Source organism: Stenella coeruleoalba (assembly GCF_951394435.1).
Source record: "Stenella coeruleoalba genome assembly, chromosome: 16".
In the NCBI taxonomy this organism is placed as follows: domain Eukaryota; kingdom Metazoa; phylum Chordata; class Mammalia; order Artiodactyla; family Delphinidae; genus Stenella; species Stenella coeruleoalba.
The window spans coordinates 63,370,049-63,386,357 of record NC_137162.1 but is presented as its reverse complement, the minus strand read 5'-3'; the positions used below and the strand labels follow the sequence as shown (position 1 = coordinate 63,386,357).

The 16,309-nt window shown below is 43.1% G+C and overlaps 1 protein-coding gene across 1 annotated transcript in view; it reads left to right on the top strand.

Moving 5' to 3' along the window:
* Window positions 1-5,625: 5,625 nt before the first annotated feature.
* TET1 (tet methylcytosine dioxygenase 1) overlaps window positions 5,626-16,309 on the top strand; it is a gene marked incomplete at its 3' end in the record, with an annotated part of 130,883 nt that continues 120,199 nt past the window's right edge. The window contains exons 1-2 of the mRNA XM_079900132.1: window positions 5,626-5,684; window positions 12,880-14,909. Coding sequence (XP_079756258.1) covers window positions 13,002-14,909 — 1,908 coding nt within the window. The 5' untranslated portion in view covers window positions 5,626-5,684; window positions 12,880-13,001. The remainder of the gene's footprint in view (window positions 5,685-12,879; window positions 14,910-16,309) is intronic.

The following is a 16,309-nucleotide window of genomic DNA, read 5'->3' as shown; positions in this document are numbered from 1 at the left end:
GGACTTATAGGAGGAGAACCAGGATGGCCTATAGGTGTCGCAGAATTCCAGGACTGAGGAATTTCAAAATGTAGGGGGAAAAAAAAGAGAATGAAGCTGTGTTGTGAATGTAACTTCAGGAGAGTAGGTCAGTGGACTCAGAAATAAACAGATGTTATAGGAACAAGAAACAGCAAGAAACAGAATTTGTCATGGAGAGAAATAGGGCTAAAGGTAGATGGGAGAGCAAGGTCAAGCAAAGGCATGACCTGGGCATGATAAACATGGACAACCCCTAGACAGCAGAGAAGAAGGCGCTAATGAAGAAGAGACTGAAGATGCTAGAAGGAAGGGCTCATTAATGTAGTAAAAACTGCTTAAATAAAGTAGCATGGAGAGACCTCCCTGGTAGTCCAGTGGTTAAAACTCTGCACTCTCAATGCAAGGGGCCCGGGTTTGATCCCTTCTTGGGGAATCAAGATCCTACCTACCGCAACTAAACCTGCATGCCACAACTACTGAGCCCGGGCACTGCAACTAGAGAGACCTGCACATTGCAGTGAAGACCCAGCACAGCCTAAAAAGAAAAAAAAAAAAAGTAGCATGGAGACTAAGCTAAAGGGCACAAGATAATGGACAGCCCCATAACAGGGAAGAAACTTCAGGAAAGGAAGGAAATTGAGCAAGGGAGGAAAAGATTAATAAGAAATCTATGGTGATCATTTTGTAATGTATAGAAATATTGTGCACCAGAAACTCACATAGTGTTGTAGGTCAATTACACTTCAAAAACAAACAAACAAAGAAACTCATAGAAAAGGAGATCCGATTTGTGGTTACCAGAAGTGGGGAGTGGGGGGAGGGGGGAGGGGGAATTGGGTGAAGGTGGTCAAAAGGTACAAACTTCCAGTTATAAGGTAAATAAGTACTGGAGGTATAACGTACACCATGATAAATATAACACTGCTGTACACCGAATATGAAAGTTGTTAGGAGAGTATATCCTAAGAGTTTTCATCACAAGGAAAAAATATTTTTTCTTTTATTTTGTATCTATATGAGATAAAGGTTGTTCACTAAACTTACTGTGGTCATCATTTCATGATGTATGTAAATCAAATCATTCTGCTGTACACCTTAAACTTACACAGCGCTGTATGTCATTTATATTTCAATAAAACTGAAGAAGAAAAAAAGAAACCTATTGCTTGAGGGCCTCTTTTTTTTTTTTTTTTTTTTTTTTCCGGCCACAGCACTTGGCATGTGAGATCTTAGTTTCTTAGTTCCCTGACCCCTGCAGTGGAAAGGCAGTCTTAGCCAGTGGACCGCCAGGAAAGTCCCTTGAGGGCCTCTCTTGACAGCCTGTGCTATGGGCAGCTTTGGAGGTGAGGCATAGGAAGGCTTAGAACAGGTCCCATGGCAGGAGGATACTCAAAATCTTCCAAAATAGGGATTGCTGAGGAGAAATAAAGACCTCAGGCAGATTTAGGTCTTAAGATTTCAAAGTTGGCTAAGGCTCCCACAGAATTCTGCCGCTTGCAAACAGCAGAGAAAATGAATGATGGGGATATAGAAGTCAAGTCAGGGTGCTTCCAGGTTGAGTTTGGGAGAGGCTAAGCGGACAAATGAATTAGTGGGTTGGAAAGCTTACCATTAAAGTTGCTGGACAAGGCATAAATGGAGAAAATGGCCTAATCTTGTCATAGGAAGTAGGGAAGGAGTTTTCATCAAAATCATACTTGATCACACTCAAGTTCTTGATTTGATATACGGTCCTTTTGGAAGCTGACTATATTATAAAAGATCCTGTTTCATTATCATAAGTAGACTGTATCTTCATGCTCTGCAGTTACTATGAAGGTATGCTAATTTTTCCAATTCCTTCCAAAACCAATTCTGGCAATTCCAATTTTTTTTTTTCTCCCTCACAGTATCAATTTGATTTCCTCTTTCTTCCACCTTCTCTACTGAGGTGTCTTTTGGTTTGTACCTACCATGTATTGTATGTATTCTTGACAATCTCTGGATTCAATGTAGAAGCTTGAGTGAGAAAAAGACCTTAAGTCTGTGTCTGCCAGTAAACTGACCAGTAAATACCAATTCCTGCAAACCTGCTCCATGCAAAGTCTCTGAGAATTCCCTTGGGTCTTTTCTACTTTAAGTTTTCCTTGCTCTCTTGGACTCCTAGCAGAATTGACTGCGTTATAGCTTTTTCAATGCGGAGCTATTATTGCAGGTTTATCTTGCCCAGCCTCCCCTGCTCTTCCAGGACCTTGTAGATTGTAGTGTCCCAGATCACCAAGCGACTATTAACTTTTTCCTACCTACTATTATATTATCTATCTATCCCTGATGTCTTTTTTTTTTTTTTTGCGATACGCGGGCCTCTCACTGTTGCGGCCTCTCCCGTTGCGGAGCGCAGGCTCCGGACGCGCAGGCTCAGTGGCCATGGCTCACGGGCGCAGCCGCTCCGCGGCATGTGGGATCTTCCCGGACCGGGGCACAAACCCGTGTCCCCTGCATCGGCAGGCGGACTCTCAACCACTGCGCCACCACTGCGCCACCAGAGAAGCCCCCTGCTGTCTTTATAGAGAATCATAAGTTTGCCTTTCTTATTTGTTTGTACCATTTATACTACTAGAAATGTGTAAGAGTTCCTCATCAGCACTTAGTATTGCCAATTTAAGAAATTTTTCCAATGGAATAAAAATTTTTTTTTTGTCAATGGAGATTATATTCTTTAGGAAAGAAAGCATGTGTGTGTGTGTGTGTGTGTGTGTGTGTGTGTGTGTGAGGGGAGTATATACATTTCCCTAGGACACTGCCTAAGGTAATTAGTAAGCAGGGCAGCTAAGATGAAAGTCCGGTTATGTATTTAGGAAGCTATATAAGCACAATTCCAATACTCACCTTATGTGTATTTGGAAATACACATAAGGTATATTTGGAAATAAGACAGGAATTCTTGTTTTGTTATTAAGAAAGAATAGATAAGGATAGTGGGAAATTGCTTAAACGTTTATTCTTTGATATTGAGGACTGGAAATAATTGCATTTTCTTTTTTTCTCCTTGGGTAGACACCTCATGTTATTGTTTAGCTTCCCATGGCTTGTTCAACCTTTTAGTTTCTGTTATAATTATCAGACCCCTTTTCTAACAGGTTCAGATGGACACAACGTTGCTAGGTGCTATGTTTGAGTTTCAGATGCCAAGGTGGCTTTCAATGTCATCTATGTGCTGATGACTTCCAAATTTGTTTTTCCAAGCTAAACTTCTTTTCCAAACTAAAAATTGTCTCAGACTTGGTCAGTGGGAGTTTTATATATATATATATATATATATATATTTTTTTTTTTTTTTTTTTTTTTGATGGGCACCTACAGTTTCCAATTTTTTTTTACCATTGTGAAATACAGTGAAATTGTGTTGCTGCAGACACAAACCTACCTTCAGGGCCTTTGCACTTGCTCCTTCCTTAGCATAAAATCTTCCCCGGTTTCCTTCCTTAATCTCTTTCAGATCTATTCCATGAGCTGATCATTGTATTTAAAATTGCAGCCTTCCCCAGCACTCCCTGTCCCCTTCTCTGCTTTTTTTCCCCTCCCTCTGACCATCACCATCTGACACACTGTATGGATTCTGCTTTCTAGCCTTTTTTATTCTCCTGGCCCCATTCCATGATTGAATGCAAGCACCACAAGAGCAGAGGTTTCATTTTGCTCACTGCTGTTTCCCCAAAGCATGGGACTGTGCCTGGCACATGGTATGGACTCAACTAATATTTATGGAATGAAGAGAATAAGCATTGCCATGGTCATTTTTTTAAAATTTTATTTTATTTATTTTTGGCTGTGCCTGGTCTTAGTTGTGGCACATGGGATCCTCGTTGAGGCATGTGGGATCTTTCATTGCAGTGCACAGGCTTCTCTCCAGTCGTGATGTGCAGGTTTTCTCTTCTCTAGTTGTGGCGCACAGGCTCCAGGGCACGTGGGCTCTATAGTTTGCAGCCTGCGGGCTCTCTAGTTGAGGCCCACGAGCTTAGTAGTCATGGCGCAAGGGCTTACTTGCCCCGGGGGCATGTGGGATCTTAGTTCCTTGACCAGGGATCTCACTGAGTCCCCTGCATTGTAAGGCGGATTCTTTACCACTGGACCACCAGGGAAGCCCCACCATGGTCATTTTTCTACATCTTTGTGTGATTTTCCCATTTCAATACTTTTTAAAGTTAATCATTTCAATTAATTGACAAAAGCCAGGATATGGCTATTACATGATAGTCTTTCTCCTTTTGTTCTTTAAGAAAATCAAGTTTTGAGTCAAACTCTGACAAGATATTAACAATTAGGCTTTTGGAAACATTGACTGAGAAGAGTCCCATTTTTCAGATAAGATTTATTTTAAACACCACATGTCTTTCTCCAATCGCTGTATTTATCTGACTGTAGCACTGAAAACACTGTAGTGCAGCCATTGGTTTGTTCTGCTTGCAAACCCAGAATGTGTTCCTCCTGGGTGGGAAGCAAATTGCATTCAACTCTGTAGGCCAAGCTTCTAACTCAATAATAAGTTTGAATGAATCAATCAGTGAGAAAGGTTGAAAGTTTAGGAATCTTTCTCAAAAGAACAATCTGGTTATGCTTATTAATGCAGGTATAACAAAGAATAAAAATTATGGGCAGAATGGGGATAGAATGGTGTGGAAGGCAATGATAGAAGGAGTCTTTACCTTCCGTTGAAGTTTGACCTGGGAGGAATGATTGTTCCATGAACAGCATTTTCCTTCCCACTGTGACTCCATTGAAGATCTGGATTTCCATGTCTGTTTAATAACTGACTGCTGGAAGAAGCAACAGCCATCAAACACTTAGGGAGAAATTCAGATGCCCCAGTCAGTCTTAATTTTGGCATAATGCTACTGGTTATTCCTCCTAATGATAAAAACTTACTTCTTCCTGTGCCTTCATTTCTTCATCCATAAAGTGAATACTGCCAAAGCACGGGGGCAAATAACTAACAAAAAATGTTATGACGACCTTTGCAGACATCAAGCTCTGAGTCAAGGGAACACAACCCTCCTCTGGCTTCTCTCTAAGGTATTGAGGCCAGTTTTCCATTGCTCGCCACGCAGATATGCCTCAATGGTGTCATCTCTGACCTGGCGTCCCATTAATGCACCTACAAACATTCAATTGAGAGACCCTAAAACTTTTCCCTCAGCCAGAGAGTCCCTCGGAAAAAAGATAATGACAAGAAAACGCTGACAACGCTCTCCCTCTTCAATACTCTCCTTTGACTTTAACAAAAAAAAAAAAAGAAAAAAAAATGTCAAGAGAGACGAGGGCCAAGGGGAAGGGGAAGGGTCGAGAGATGAGTCCAGCTCCAGTTTGGGGAAATCCAGCTCGCGTTTTGCCTCTCGCTCAGTAGTGCAGGGTCCAGGGAAGGCAGAGCCCCAGCTTCGCTCCCTGAGGTCTGTCCTGGGGAGACACTGCTGCTCCGGGGGGCTGACCTGGCGGGGAGTGGCAGCGCAGTCCGCTCCCGCGCCGCTTTGTGCGCGCAGCCGCTGGGCCCTCTGCTCCCGGGTCTGCCCCCCGGGACGCCCCCCTGCCCCGCCCCAGTCATGCAACTCTACCTGCCTTTCCGCTGTGGACCTTTGGGAAGCAGTCGCCCACCCCGGGGGCTCGGGCCCTGACCCTGCCAGGAGCCGGTAGGTGTTCGTCCGGGGCCCGCCCGCGCCCCTCGCGCCCCCCGGGGCCCCGGACTCCGAAGTTGTGGGGACGAGCGCAAGTTGGAAAGTTTGCCCGAGGGCTGGTGCAGGCTTGGAGCCGGGGGGACGCGCGCAGCCCTCGGAGCCTGAGGGGGCCAGTGGTGAGTTGGGGTTGGGGCAGAGGGCAGGGGTCCGGGGAGCCACACGCGGAGGCCGGAAGGCGTTGAGAGGGGCAGTGCACCGCTGGGGCTGGACGTGGGCCGGGGCTCGGCGGCCGCGCGGCCGCCGGGGCCGCGGGGGTGGGCCCGCTCCCCGCGACGACCCCATACCCAGGGCTGCTTGGGGCGCTTTTGTTGCGGGTGATAAACAATGCCCCCCGGCCGGAGGACTCGGCTGCGGCGCCGGGTGAGGAGAGCTGGAGCGCCTCGAGGTAGGACCCCGGGCTCCGCTGGAAACCGGATTGGGCGGGGAGGGCAAGTGCGGCCTGAGGTGGGGATGCCTGACTGGGCCGGCGATTGATGCGGCTCGGGCTGAGGAGAGGGAAGAGTTAGGGCAAGTTGCGGGTAGGGAACCCTGGCTGTCCCACGCTCAAGCGTACCCCCAAACAAGTTTTCTCCCTCCCCTGTGCTAATATAGGGGCCGGTTCCTTGAGAAAACATTTGGCACTTGCCTCCTTGAGCTTTTCCGGGAGGGAGCTTCAGGGACGTAGCTTTTGGAGTGGAGGTAGTAGGAGAGTCTTGCCAGAGGCTTGACCTGGAGTTACGCTGATCTGGGAAGAAGGGAGTGGAGGAATAGAACAGTGTTCTGTCAAAATGGCCTAAAAACTCTTAAGAGCGCCACTCGTTCGCCGAACGCGCTGGCTTGCCGTCGCATCGGTCCCACTAGGGCGGAATCCCGGAGCGGGCCCCAAGGATGAGAGGTCCGCAGAGCCGGGTGCCGGGGACCGGCCGGGCGGCAAGTGAGGGGCCGGCGCTGGGCTAGGTCTCTCGCCGTCTCCCCCTCACCCCTCTCTCCTCTTCCTCCCCTCTCCCTCCCTCCCTCCCTCTCACCCACACTCCCAAACGATTCGGCTACTGAGGGCTGTGTGCAGTCCATAAATTTCTACAGAAATTGGTCGGGAAGTTGCTGGCCTGCCCCAGTAGGCTTTCCACGGTAATGGGGAACACAGATTGGGCTTTTCTGACCCCATAAAAATTAATGTATCAACAAGAGAACAGATATTGCTTGAACTAGGAGTCTTTTCCCCCGCCGGCAACTCGTCCTCCCAAAGTAACCAGGTCGCTCCAGTGCCTCTTTCTCTCCTCCCCCGTAACACTCTCGGGCACACAAATGAGCTGCATCATATATCATAGTAAGGGTCAGTTTATAAAGACATATTTGAAAAGTGTTTCAAGACCCTGAGGGAGGAAAAGATTAGGTGCACAGCCTAGTGTCGGCAGGGTGCGCTGAGCGCTTGCACCCACATGAGTTGAAGGGCGGCGCTACAGGGTAGCAACCCCAGGTCCGCCCTGAACCGAAAAGGGACCATCCTGCTCTCTTCCCCATCTCAACGTTAAAGAGTGAAATAAAAACGTTGGCTTCCTCAGTCCTCACTCAGGATGCCAAAATGAATATGGGAAAGGTGTTTGTGAACCAGTTAGGGCGAGAGCTTTTTAAGGCATATTAGGAATTTTGTCTACAATTAAACAAGGCGGGTGTGTAGATAAGGATGTGTTTGGGGATTGGTCAGCGTTGTTTCTAAGAACTAAAAGCCTCAGGTAACGTGATGTTGGGTGCGCTTCCTGATTTTATTGGTTTTATTAGTTTGTATTAGTTACACAGGTTAAAGCCCAAGTCCCTTGCCTCCCCAATTAAGAGGTCTTAATTAGGTTGGTTGTCAGTGTATGACAGTGTTTAAAACAATGTTATGATTTCAATTAAACCGAATCAAGTACGAGAGTTATTAGTATACACTGTCTGTATCTCTTTGCAAAGATTGGTAGCTCAGATTAAGAACTCCTGGATAACTGCTTACCATTTTAATGAGGGTTAACTATGGCTCCCAGCTCTGGTCTTCCAGAATTGATTGGTTGGAGGTTTGGATCACCTCTGTCCCTGCCCTTTGTTTCTCTTCCTCCTCCAATCTTCTTTATCTTGTTCGTCCCTCCCCTCCCCCACCCTCTTCTTTGCCTCTGTATTTTTCCTTCTCTGTACACTTAAGTTTCTCTTTTTCCACCCCCTCCACCTTTCTAGCTTTAGTCTTCAGCATTTTGATCCCAGTTGTCTTTTTATATTCTAGCTTTATTACTATATAGTCCTTCCCCTTCCTCTACTTTTTGGCTTTTTTTTTTTTTTCCATTTTAGACATTTTCTTCCTTTTGCTTTTTCCTCTTCTTCCTAATGTGTTTTATGCTTTTCTTGTTTTTGGAATGGTCATTCCATCTTCATTTAACTTGTCCCTTCCCTTTTCTGTGGCCCTTTTTGGCCTTTTTTTCTTCGCTCTCTGCAGGGCAGCAGGGGTGTTTTACATATGGAAGGAGGCTTTGACTAAATCTGCTGGCATTCTAGTGAGTTTGCCTCCACAGCCTTTCCATGTGCCGAAGGCTCTCACACTTCCTGTGGTACAAAACTATCTAGGAACAGCAAGCAGCCCGCCCACCTCCTCTTCCTTTAGAACTAAGTTGCTGGAGGAAACTAAGCCAGGTGGTGCCTTTTAAAAAGAAATGTTTTAAGTCTTGTATTTCTCAGTCAAGTGCAGTAGCCTTTAAATTCTAAGGAGCTGAATGGAGTGACTATTAAATCAGAGTTTCTTTTGCAACTAGCTCTATGTATGCAAATACCACTTTTTTGGCCACTGCTGGTGGTGGGAAGGATTGCAGTATAATTTTAAATTGACATGTGGGCTGGATGGTTACATCAGTACAGCCACTTCCTGCCCAGGGGACTTTGGGAGATCCAGAAGGAGGAGGGGGGATGTAAGTGGGAGAGAATTTTTCTGACACGGTACTGTCGATATTGTCCTTTACAGACAACTGATACAGTTTAGGAAGTCAGCTTTTCAGTTTCTAGGCAAGGTGATCACATCAAATAATTGCTTTTTTTTTTTTTTTAAGACTCTTTAGGGAAAGGCTGACTACTTAGTAAGCTCAGATAATATTGAGGCAAAAGTCTGATCCTGTTTGTTGACCAATTTGGTTAGGTATGTTTAAATTATGTGTGAATAATTAGCAGATCCTTACATAAGCCCTGGGGCCTGATCTTGCCACTTCTCCTCTTTCTCTGTAATCTTATATTTTCTTCCTTGGGCTGGCATCTCTTTTAATGTTTCAAATTATGAGTTGGCCCTTATCTCCTGGACAGTAATATTTGGATCTCAAACACTACTCCAGTCCCCTATGTCACAAGGACATCTTAGGAAAAGAAAAAAAAAATTTTTTTATTGTGGGTTAGGGGTCTTGGTGCCCTCTGGTGAAAAGGCTAGTTAAGTAATGTTTTGCATCCCACAGTTGTAGGGAATTTTGTTTGTTTGTTTGTTTCACTTTGTTTTCTCTTCTAGGAAAACAAAAACTCACAGGATAGTGTCAATTAACTGCATGTGGTTCCCCCTCCGGGGCCTCCTATATATGTTTGATAACAGGGACATTATTCTCTTATTTTCTCTCCAATCATGTTATCCTGTAGCAACCTCAGTAGCACTCAGACTCTTGAATATACTCTAGAGTAGAATAAAACTGATTCTGAGAAATATTGAAATGTCAGTTTTCATCAAAAATGAAAAACAGAAGTGGAATTAGTATTTAATTGTAAATGTATTTTTCTATGACTTAAACACTCTGTAGTAAATAAAAGCACAAAAAAAGGAAATAAAGCATTTAATAATGTTTCCAAATTAATAAGGAAAATAAATTTCAGAAGATCTGTGTAGATAATTCCATATTTAAATGTGGATCTATATAATAGAATGGACTCCTCCCCTCCCTCCAGCCCTGGGGATAACTTAGTTTATTTACAAAAGGGGGTTACATTTCATCAGTGGAGCCAAGTAAAATTAAGATCTTGTGGGAGTCCTTATTTTGTTTCTGATTGTTTCTTTGGCTGGGTGGTACCCAGTGGTTTCTTCCCTGCATTTGGGTTTTTCAGGGGTCATTGGCCTCTTTCACAATCTCATAAAAAGGCTGTTACCATTCAAAGAGGCCACATCTTTCCAATCCATGTTGCTCATACCTTTTCCATTTCCTTGACAGGCTTTTTCAAGAGATAAGGTTTGAATAGTAAACATTATCTTAATTACAAGTCTGGATTTCTAAAGCACTTCCATTTAAAAATATAAAAGAATATATGAGACAGAGATCAATTTATAAACTACTTTCAAAAGCAGATCCCATGACACCCTCTGGCATATTCAGATTACTTGCAACATATATGAATTTTAATTTTCATGGCTGATTGCAATATTTAGATTATAGGCTCTTAATAATTTTTTAGCAAGGTAATCCTGATATAAGAGATAAAGCATGTTTAGACAGATATTGTTGAATTTCTAGAGAATGGAATGGATTGTTTTTTGTTATCCGAAAAAACATCCTTAAAAGATTGCTGACTTTCTGGAGATTAGAATTGGAATGTCTTTTGTTTTCTAAAAATGCTGGTTACAAAAAGCAGTGGTCTTTGGAGAAAATATCCTACAGCTTTTCACAGCCAAAGAGGTAGTGCAGCCAAACTTTTTTTTTTTTAGGAAAAGGGGGAAAGCCATAAGCTTAGATGCCAAGAACTCAAGTGGAGTATTCTCTGGCCTAGTATTTGTATTCAGCACAGGTTTATCAAAATGTTATTTTTCTTGTGGTTAATGTTATCACTAATGTCTGTTTTAAAAGTCTTTCTTAAAGGCTCAATGCCTTGACTCTAAATGTTGTTCTCTGAGATCTTTTATTATAGTGTGTGGCCTACAACGTGTTAGATGAGAACAGAAACAAAAGAACTAGATTTTGTTTTGCAGGATACGGCAGACTGAGGATTAAACTTGTTCTACAATAATGATAACTACCATTAAGCTTATGGCTAGTAATGTTTCTGATCTGGAAATTGAACCCATGTCTACCTAATTCCAAAGTCCTCCTTCTTACCTCAGATATCACAAGGATGAAACCACTACCGCTAGGTTTTCCTCAGAGGAACCCATTGATATCTCAAAACAACCTCATTTCAGATGCAGAAACCTTGACTCCTGTTAAGTAGTTTGCTGAAGGACACAGCTGGTGATCACAGATTCAGATTCAGGGTTTTCTGATGTGACACCATCTCTAGCCACTAAACCAACGAGTGCATCCCAGGATTACCAGGATCAGATGAGTACAACAAAAACAAAACCAAGATTTGAGAATCGGTAGAGGGCCGTCAAATTTTTACTTTGCCAAGTAATAACATTAAAAAAATAAGCCTATCTCCACCCTTTCACAAAAAAAAGGACTTTTATTACTTTATTTATTTATTTGGCCGAGCCTCGCAGCTTGCGGAATCTTAGTTCCCCAACCAGGGATCGAACCTGTGCCCTTTGCTGTGGCAGTGCGGAATCCTAACCACTGGACTGCCAGGGAATTCTCCACGTTTTTTAGAAAGGACATTTTAATGAGAGAAAACAGGAAAGCATGATTAAATAATAATAAATTCAACCTTATGAAAAACTTTATATGGCCTCATTTTTTTTTTAATAGAAGTGTAGTTGATTTACAGTGTTGTGTTAGTTTCAGGTGTACTCAGCCTCTTTTTTTTTTTTTTCTCATTTCGCCACAGACTGGTGATCACTTGGTTGCAGACCAGTTTTTGGTAACCATTCTCCTACACCAGATTTTCTTACAAATCCAGCAACCTGTCAACTGTTAAAGAATCCTCACCCAGTTTGTTGTCACACTCTTGATTCCATGATGTTTAGGAAGTCTACTGGTATGTTTTGTATGGTGAGCTTCACTCTTCCTCATAGCTTGGTCTTATTTGGGGTCAGGGAGGCAATCTGAGGAGACAAAAATGCAACTGATGATGACTCTTAGTCAGTCCCCTTTCGTTTTCTCCTCTTTTCTTACTTTTCAAATAATAGTTGCTTATCTAGTATGCTTTACTGTTCTAATTATCTCATTTTCTCTTTATTTCCAATTTCTTTGCCTAGGCATTGATCATGAAACTTTTGGGACCCTTGGTAGAAGGGAGTTTAGAACCATCAGTCTTTGGATTAAGTTGGGTGAAAGAGGAAGGAGGGACATCATTTCTGGGTGTGGGCCGTGCCCGCCACAATGCTTTCCTTATACAGAGGAGGTACTCAACAGTTATTTGTTGGACCTGTGAGTCTTATTTGTAACCTAATCTGTAAATACTAACTCCCAAGAGTTTACGCTACTTTTGTGTGCATGTATAAAACTCAAAATTTGTGTATGGTTAATTGGAATATGGTATTAATGTTACTGGATCTCCAAAGAGTAGAGTTTCTTGGATAATACAAGCCTCTTCTTCCTCTGGCTTTACCAGCTTTACTGTCCAACAGATGATACCTCTGTCTGTATGGTGATGTGCTGAGGAAAGAGTTTAAGAGATAACTTTTTAAGTATCCATATTTGTAAAGATTAGGATTTGAGCTTTAAACTACATGTAACTGCAGTAGTTGTGGTTTCTTTTTTTTTTGGTTGCATTGGGTCTTCCCTGCTGCGTGCGGGCTTTCTCTACTTATGGTGAGCAGGGGCTACTCTTTGTTGCTGTGCGCGGGCTTCTCATTGCGGTGGCTTCTCTTGTTGCAGAGCATGGGCTCTAGGCGCGCGGGCTGCAGTAGTTGTGGTGTGCAGGCTCAGTTGCTCTGCAGCATGTGGGATCTTCCCGGACCAGGGCTCGATCCCATGTCCCCCGCATTGGCAGGCAGATTCTTAACCACTGCGCCACCAGGGAAGTCCACGGTTGCGGTTTCTAATGTAAAGAAACTCCCATGCTTAACTTATTCAAACAACTTCATCACCTTAATCAGTTGTCACAGAAATTGAAGTTAAAGGAGCTTTATTTGTGAATCCAGGATTTATAGGATACTTTAGTATGTTTTATGTCTATTATATTTTCCTTTTACAGTCAATATTCTCAGCTCCTTAATTTTAATTAATACTTGCTAGTAAATATTCTATTTCAAATGAGGGAATGCATAGGAAAAACACTCACTCCCAATGTTTTGTCATTGTTATTTCAGACCAAAACCTCCTGCGACTGAGCACAACCATGGTGCATCCGGATTCTCCTCAGAAGTGAGACTTTCCAAAGGACCAATGACTCTTTTCCTCATGCCCTTTCAGTTTTTCCTGCTCCGTAGCTATGTCTCGATCTCGCCATGCAAGGCCTTCCAAATTAGTCAGGAGGGAAGATTTAAACAAAAAGAAAAACAGCCAACTGAAGAAGGGATCTAAGCCAGCCAACAAAAATGTGGCAACAGTCAAGACTGTGAGCCCTGGAAAATTAAAGCAATTAATTCAAGAAAGAGGTGTTAAGAGAAAAACAGAACCCAAACTGCCTATGCCAGTCAGAAGCCTTCTGACAAGAGCTGGAGCAGCACGAATGAATTTGGATAGGACTGAGGTTCTTTTTCAGAACCCAGAGTCCTTAACTTGCAATGGGTTTACAATGGCTCTCCGAAGCACCTCTCTTAGCAGACGACTCTCCCAACCCCCAGCGGTCATAGCCAAACCCAAGAAAGTTTCACTGCCTAAGAATCTAGGAAAGCAACATGAGTGTGATTATAAGGTACTTACTGACATGGGAGTAAAGCACTCAGAAAGTGATTCAGTCCCAGTGCAAGACCCCTCAATCCCTCCTGATATAAAGAATCTAATTGGCATACAAAATGCATCATTAATAAAAAACGAGAGCCAAGAGACAACCCAGTCTTGGTCCCAAAGTGTGGAGGATTCCAAAATAAATCACTCTACTCATAGTGGCCCTGCAGCAGAGGTTCTTTCTGGGTCATTGGAAGGGACACGTGGTGGTGAAGGACTATTCTCTAGAGAGACATTGAATGATATTAGTGATTCCCCTAGAATGTTTGCTCAGGACACTTTCTGTGTTCCTTTGCTCCAAAAAGCAGCCCTCAGGGTTACCTCTGAAGGAAACCCCAGCATTCAGTTAGAAGATTTGGGTTCACGAGTAGAATCTCTTAAGCTATCTGATTCTTACCTGGATCCCATCAAAAGTGAACATGATTGCTGCCCCACCTCCAGCTTTAATAAGGTTGTACCTGAATTGGACCTTAGAAACTGTTTGTCTATTGGTGGGTCAATATATCCTACCTCATTAATACAACTCCTCTTGGCAGGTTCAGAACAAGAAACCCTTGGTGCTAAACCAGATCATCAAGAGGTACTCAAATCTACCCCAGATGAACAGGAAGTTGCTGATACCACCCCTGTCCTAGGACGGGCCTTTAGTGCTGTCCCACATCAATGGGAAGTTCCTGGTGCTAACCCAGTTCATGGAGAGCCTCTGGGTCAGACCCCAGGCCCACCAGAGATTCCTGGTGCTATTCCAGTCCAAGGAGAGGTCTTTGGTGCTATCTTAAATCAACAAGTCCTCGGTATGGTTGGTGGTACTGCCTCAGACCCCGATATCTTTCTTCCTGCTCCTCTTAACCCAATTGCTACCTGTAATGCTCTCCCAGAATGGCCTGAGCCCCAGAGCACTGTTTCATCTGGGCTTGAGGTCCAGGGCACTATGGAGATTTTGCCTTCGGGCTTAGGTCACACTCCTCAACCATCATCAAACTCAGAGATAAGTTCGGTACCTCCCGCAATGGCTATAAACAATATAGAAAATAAGAAGAAGGTTCATATAAGCTTTCTGCCAGCTAACACTCAGGGGTTCACAATAGCCCCTGAGAGAGGACTCCACCATGCTTCACAGGGCATTGTCCACCTCTCCCAGGCCAGTCCCAGCAAATTGGAAGGAGAGAGCTCCCAGATCAGTGCCACCAGCATGGTTGACATCAACACCACAGTGGTGTCTAGGCCAGTGTCACTTGTCAGTACCTCCTCTTCTCCTTCCTACACAACTTTGCTACCTACTTTGGAAAAGAAGAAACGAAAGCGATGTGGGGTCTGTGAGCCCTGCCAGCAGAAGACCAATTGTGGTGAATGTACCTACTGCAAGAATAGAAAGAACAGCCATCAGATCTGTAAGAAGAGGAAATGTGAGGAACTGAAAAAGAAGCCATCCATCATTGTGCCTTTGGAGGTAAGTAAATACCCAAGGGGCTGGGGACACCTGTGAGACTTAGTAGTGTGATTTGTGTGGAGACAATTTGCTTCTGTATTACATCCTTTTGCTTTGGTAAAATGTTGCTTTAAGTTGCCTATAGGAATTTGTGGACCTACCTGAAGTACGTCTTGGGCACTGAGTGATGCATTAGCTTATTTTTAGAATTTGTCTCAGAAAACTAGAACATAAACATTTTCCATTATAAGTTTTGATGGAGAATAGGGAAACTGTATGAAATGTGGTTTTGGAAGGATTTCCACTGTGCCTCATTTTAGCCAGTTGTGTGTCTTTTTTTGGGAGTTACAGATTTAAAAATTAGGAGCACAAACTCACTAACTGTCCTGCAGCCTGAGAAACCAGAGGAATTAAACTTCTTTTCTTTTGAAAGAATAAAACTGTCTCTATCTTTAATCTTAAAACTTTGCCTTGGAGGTATAGTAATGATAAAGCTTTCGTCTCAACTTTTGGCTTGTGATTTTCACCTGCTCACAGGATTGTTGAGATTCAATGGTAATCAGAAGTTGAAAATGGTTTTTAAACTCCAAAGTGACATACAAACATTTGTACTTATTATTACAGTTATGAAACTAAGGTAGTAAAAGTATTGGTTGCCTTAGACTTTGTTTAAAGGATTTTATGGAGGTTGGTTAATACTCAAACTTGCTTTAATTAAAGCAAGCTTGCTTTAATTAAAATACCTGTCAGCTATGGTGTTTTATGATTTTTAGATTACTCACTTGAAGTTATATTTATTTTGAGTCTACTATGAATATGGGTGTAGTAGAATAGATTAATTTAAAATAATTATGAACTTAATTTCAGTCAACCTTTTTTCTATTTCATTCTGGACTTAAATTATGTCCAAAAATGCTGACTTCCTATTTGACTGACACGTTGCAAATAAGAGATCAGACATTTAGCCAATCATGTATTGATGACATTTAATATTTCTAAAATATTTTGTTATTATAAATCTTACTGCAATGAACTATCTTCTTTACTCAAGTCACTTCACACGTGTGAGAGTAGATCAAAATGTGGCCAGTAACTTAATAGTCTACATACTTACATCTAAAACACTTAGTAGCAATATTTTTATAACAAGAGTGATCTCCCTGATAAGCTCCTGATTTGTAACATTGCCAATAGACATAGTTGCCAAAGGTACTCTATCTCTAATAGGTATAAACAAGTTTGTTCTCTTCTTTTTGTTTTTTTTCCGGTACGCGGGCCTCTCACTGTTGTGGCCCCTCCCGTTGCGGAGCACAGGCTCCGGTCGCGCATGCTCAGCGGCCATGGCTCACGGGCCCAGCTGCTCTGCGGCATGTGGGATCTTCCCAGACCGGGGCACGAACCCGTGTCCCCTGCATCGGCAG